Source organism: Perca fluviatilis, chromosome 15 (genome assembly GCF_010015445.1).
Source record: "Perca fluviatilis chromosome 15, GENO_Pfluv_1.0, whole genome shotgun sequence".
Classification (NCBI taxonomy): domain Eukaryota; kingdom Metazoa; phylum Chordata; class Actinopteri; order Perciformes; family Percidae; genus Perca; species Perca fluviatilis.
This window is the reverse complement of record NC_053126.1, coordinates 10,672,550-10,677,565: the sequence shown is the minus strand read 5'-3', so window position 1 is coordinate 10,677,565 and position 5,016 is coordinate 10,672,550. Positions and strand designations below refer to the sequence as shown.

Sequence of the window (5,016 nt, the reverse complement as noted above, 5' to 3'; positions counted from 1 at the left end):
ACAATAATTACTTTTTTTTTTAGCTTTAGCTGTCAGCACAGACCTAGGTTATCTCTGACGCAAGCGCTCATCACAGGCGTCCCTCCCATTTCACAGAATCATATGTCACAGATTGACATTCCAGATAAGCCAATCAGCGAACGACTCAGGCGCCACTCTGAGGGCGGGACTCCTACTTTGGACCAATCGCAGCCCGTCGTATTGTTTTGACCTCTGAAACCGCATCACCGCCTACCTCGTGCCCATGGCGGAGGAAAGCTATAAATACAGGCAACGCTGTATCAGGAGGGTGGACGAAGTAGCAAAACTCCCGGAGAGGCGGGAGCTACTCTGCAAGCCTGCTGAAAGAGGAAAAACAAAAAAACTCTAAATAATCTTAAAAAGAGAAACCGAAGCAAACGCCAATCCTCCGAAATGTACATGTACTGGAATACTTTTTTGTAACGTTGATAATATATTCTATGTGAAGAAAGTATTTATACTTTTTTTTTCTATTTGCACTAACTTACGGTACTTCAGAACTACTGAGACTTTTTTTTTTTTTTTACAAAAAAGTAAGTATTTTCAGATGATTTCTTGCTGTTACTTGTGATGTATGCTAGCCTATTTGATATTATTGTCTTAATTTTGCTTGCTGACGTGCTGTAGCTGTATCCATACTTATTGAGCTGATTTGCTGCGTCAGTCCACGAAGTTAGGGAGGGGTGTGTGTGAGACAGAGAAAGTGTGTGTGTGTGTGTGTGTGTGTGTGTGTGAGTGTGTGATAAAACTGTGATACTATGTCCTTTTTTGTCATCTCGGGTAAAAAAAAAATAAAGACATTAATATCCCCTCAGAGACTCGAAATGCGTCTGATGTGCTTCTGTATTTAGACTAGTCTACCATTATGTAGTTTATTGTATCTATTCATTGTCATTATTGTCAGTACAGGCTGTAATGGCTAACATTATAGTGTTGCCAATTCTGTGAAATTGCAACAAAATTTCTATTAACTTAACTAAACCGATAGGATGAATCAAGAGACCTGTAGCCATTTCGCAACAGTGGCTGGCTACTGTATTCGAGGGCAGTTTCATGAGGGAGGCGATAGATGTTTCAGTTCTCCCTGTGCACTTTTTATTTCCTCAATTGGATAAATCCATTAATCAACTTTTAGGTATTTAAAGAGCCTCGACCCATTCACTCTGTATCCCTCAATTTATCTCATCTCATTTGCAAGGATTATTGCAGCACATCCTATTTGGTTTGTGACATTTACATTGTATCCAACTTGTTCCATGTTGTAACATTCAAGTAGGCTATTTCGTCTTTTCTGTGTAAAATTGCCAAACATATGGGTGTAGCCATAGTGCGTTAAGTCTCATTTCGACATTGTTTTTAATGTAGGAAGCTCTCCAACTTCGCACCAGCCAGCCCCACTGACACGACATGTAGGCTTTTGAGATGCACCTAAATCATTTCTTTGCTAACTTGTCCTCCAGGAGGGATTTCCTGAGTTAAGTTGACAGTTTTCTTTGATTAAAAGCAACAGCCCCGCATTAGTTTCCCTGTCCCCTGCTGCATGGAGGCTATCCAGTATCATATTATGTAACAGGATTCCCGAGAATTAGTGCGAGGTTAGTGTTCTCAATACCCAATAGTTGCCATTTACATAAACACTATGTGTGCTATATAAAATACAGCTTGTATTTTGCTCTGTTAATATTTCTGCAATAGCTGCACATTTTCTCCTATCGGAGTATTGCTGTACAATTCCGCTTTGGTTGACTGTTGAGTGACATTCGACTTGTGATATTTGAGCTCACAGCAGTCAAAACTGCAACATGCACTAGTACTTTAGACAGACGGTCAATAATTAAAGGACCCTTACTTGCACTCCCCTTATAAAGTCTGCAGTCGTGGTCTCAAGTAGCCAAAAGAGGCTGAACTGATCGGTCTTGTATATATTTAACATATATACAAGTCTTATTGGTATTTATTTGTGAATGTATGTGAAAATGTTTTGAAATGAATGATTAATTGGTGATTTCTTCTCTACCAACTGTTGCAGGATAAAATTATCACAGCCTGTGGAAAGACATCACTTCTACAAAACCAGCACTTTTTATCCAATTACTGGTTGCTTTCGCCATCCTGCCTGGAGAGCATCTGTGTTACCAACCACGGATAAACAAAGCAGACCCAGTGGACACATTCAAGGTCAGACACACCTAATCTTCACGCACCTGGTAAACATCGGCAGTTAGCTATGCAGCTTGAAATCCAAGTAGCTCTCAACTTCATCATCTCGTACCTGTATAACAAGCTGCCAAGGCGGCGGGTTAACATTTTCGGCGAGGAGCTGGAGCGGCAGCTGAAGCAGAAATATGAGGGACACTGGTACCCGGACAAGCCATACAAGGGCTCAGGATTCAGATGTATCCACGTGGGGGAGAAGGTGGACCCTGTGGTGGAGAAGGCAGCCAAAGAGAGCGGGCTGGACATTGAGGATGTCCGCAACAACCTTCCCCAGGACCTCAGCGTGTGGATTGACCCCTTTGAGGTGTCCTATCAGATCGGGGAGAAAGGGCCCGTCAAAGTATTGTATGTCGATGACAGCAATGAAAGCGGAGCTAGTGGTGGAGGGCTGGATCTGGACAAGGAGATCAAGAACAGTTTCAATCCTGACGCACAGGTCTTCATGCCCATCAATGAGCCTGTGAACGGCGCCTCTCCGGGCTCCACCTCACCCTCTCCTCCTTTCGGCCACTCGGCAGCGGTCAGCCCCACCTTTATGCCCCGCTCCACGCAGCCTTTAACCTTCACAACAGCCACCTTCGCCGCCACCAAGTTTGGCTCCACTAAAATGAAGAGCAGTGGACGCAACAACAATGGCGGAAGTACTGCTGGGAACAAGGCGGCGCGTACCTCTCCCACCAACCTGGGCCTGAATGTGAACAGTCTCCTGAAACAGAAAGCCATCTCCACCTCCATGCACTCTCTGTACGGGTTGGGGCTCGGAGTACAGCAGCAGCAGCAGCAGCAGCAGCACCAGAAGCCCTCAGCCCTGTCCCCCAATGCCAAGGAGTTTGTGTTCCCCAGCCTTCAGGGCCAGGGCAGCCAGAGTGCTCTCTTCCCTGGGGACAGCTCGCTCAGCCTCAGCCCGCTGCAGTACAGCAATGCCTTCGACATGTTTGCGGCCTATGGTGGCCTTAACGACAAGTCCCTTATGGATGGCTTGAATTTCAGCTTGAACAACATGCAGTATTCTAACCAGCAATTCCAGCCAGTTATGGCCAACTAGTACACATAAAGGTACTACTTAAGCTACTACTTCTCACAGAAATGACCAGAGATAATGTGATAGGGGGGAAACAAACACAAATGCACATTTTGAAAAAGAGGGAAAAAAAAAAAAAAAAGCGTAAACGAGAAAAGAATGTCATGGATAAAAGGAGAAAGTGACATGTCAGCTGTAAGATCTATGTTACGAGTCTAAGAGCATGAGCCCGAGGGTGAATTCCTTTGCCCCATTGAGTTATACCTTTAGTACAAGATGTCCAAGCTTGGTTACCTAAACTTCTACATGCATCATTGTCATTTCTTTTGCCAACCAAGCACAAATTATTTTTTTTATGTGACTGTTTTAAGATATAAAAAAAAGACAAAAAAAAATAAAATACCACCACAAGTCATGGCCTCTTTCAGTATTTAAGCATAACTGGACACCGCCAATTTTTTTCAAGGAATTGGCCTAAATAAGTGGGATTTCCTGGTCTTTTTTCTAATTGTATAATTTAATTTGGAACAGAGTTTGTAAAATATCAGAGTATCTATTGTTTCTACTACATGGTATTGCATTTATATCTTTTTACTACTCCAGTGATCTGTGATGGCTGCAGCAACTTTGTTTTCTTTTTTTATTGAAATTATAAAATGAATCCATCTTTAAAAAAAAAAAAAAAAAAAAACATTGACTATTCTAAAGATTGTGTACAGAATATTCCGTAGTGGTGGGATTTAAGAATATTTGCTTTTTTGAAAAACATAAGAGTTGTATTTTCTGTTAAGAGTTTAAAGATTTTTGCTATATTATGGACAAAATGTAATCGTATATTAATTTTGTACCTACATTGTGCAATACTTGATAAAACAAACGGTATAACAAAGTATTTGGAGTCAGTGTCTTACATGTTAAGAGGGACTGATAGTTTATTAAGTTTGTATTAAAAAGCTTGAAAATAATTACACTGGTTCAGTTTGTCATTGGCTTTTGTGGTTGATACAGGTTTGAAAGGAGGTTCTTTTAGGGTTTTCTAACATGTCGGGACTGATCCAGTATTCTGTCCTGAGGTCAGAAGAATCAGGTTTTTCTTAAATACGCCCACATCCATTGAAGTACCAGGCCAATTCGTATGGCATTATTTGCGTGTTTTCAAGACTCATACTCTCTTTTTAGCATGTTTTTCCACGCCGTTTGGCATTCATTGACCTACATTATGTTGCTATTGCGTAGCCATAGCAAGCAGTATGAAAGGACTGAAGTCCGCGTTAAGCCTTCTCCAATGTTCTTTTCCTAAAACCAACCGTTTATTGTTTTCCTAAGCGTGTGACGTTTGTCAGCCGTCGTGTTTTTGTCATTTTGTCATTTTTTTTTTTTCTTTTACTAAAGCCTTCCCCAATGTTCTTTCCCTAAACCCAACCTTTTTTGTTTGTACACGCGTGTGACGTTCTCCTCGCGATAGCATGGCACGTTCTCGCCATAACGCGCCACATGGCAAGTGGCGTGTACATTTACCTCCTCTGTATACAGCGTCGACGTACACGTGGATAGCTCAAAATGCGTACGGATAACGCGCCACTTGGCTTTAGGAAAGTGGCGTGTATGATGCCACAATGGAAGTTCACCTGTTTGGTACACTATTGGTATGTCCTCAGCAAACGGTTTTTAAAGTTCACCCACATTAAGTTAGGTCAAAAGAATTCTGCTACATTAGACGATATATTGCATACGGCGACACATTTCATATCCTTTGC

The 5,016-nt window shown here is 41.9% G+C and overlaps 1 protein-coding gene across 1 annotated transcript; it reads left to right on the top strand.

The window, feature by feature from the left end:
- The first annotated feature begins 275 nt into the window (after positions 1-275).
- LOC120574864 (protein Tob1-like) lies at positions 276-4,224 on the top strand. The gene is made up of 2 exons (XM_039825340.1): positions 276-554; positions 2,051-4,224. The coding sequence occupies exon 2, from the start codon at positions 2,249-2,251 to the stop codon at positions 3,281-3,283; it is 1,035 nt and encodes a 344-aa protein (XP_039681274.1). The 5' UTR covers positions 276-554; positions 2,051-2,248; the 3' UTR covers positions 3,284-4,224.
- The last annotated feature ends 792 nt before the right edge of the window (positions 4,225-5,016 follow it).

Excerpts from the sequence above, each read along its gene's own strand:
- LOC120574864 (XM_039825340.1), top strand. The coding sequence starts at position 2,249 with ATGCAGCTTGAAATCCAAGTAGCTCTCAACTTCATCATCTCGTACCTG.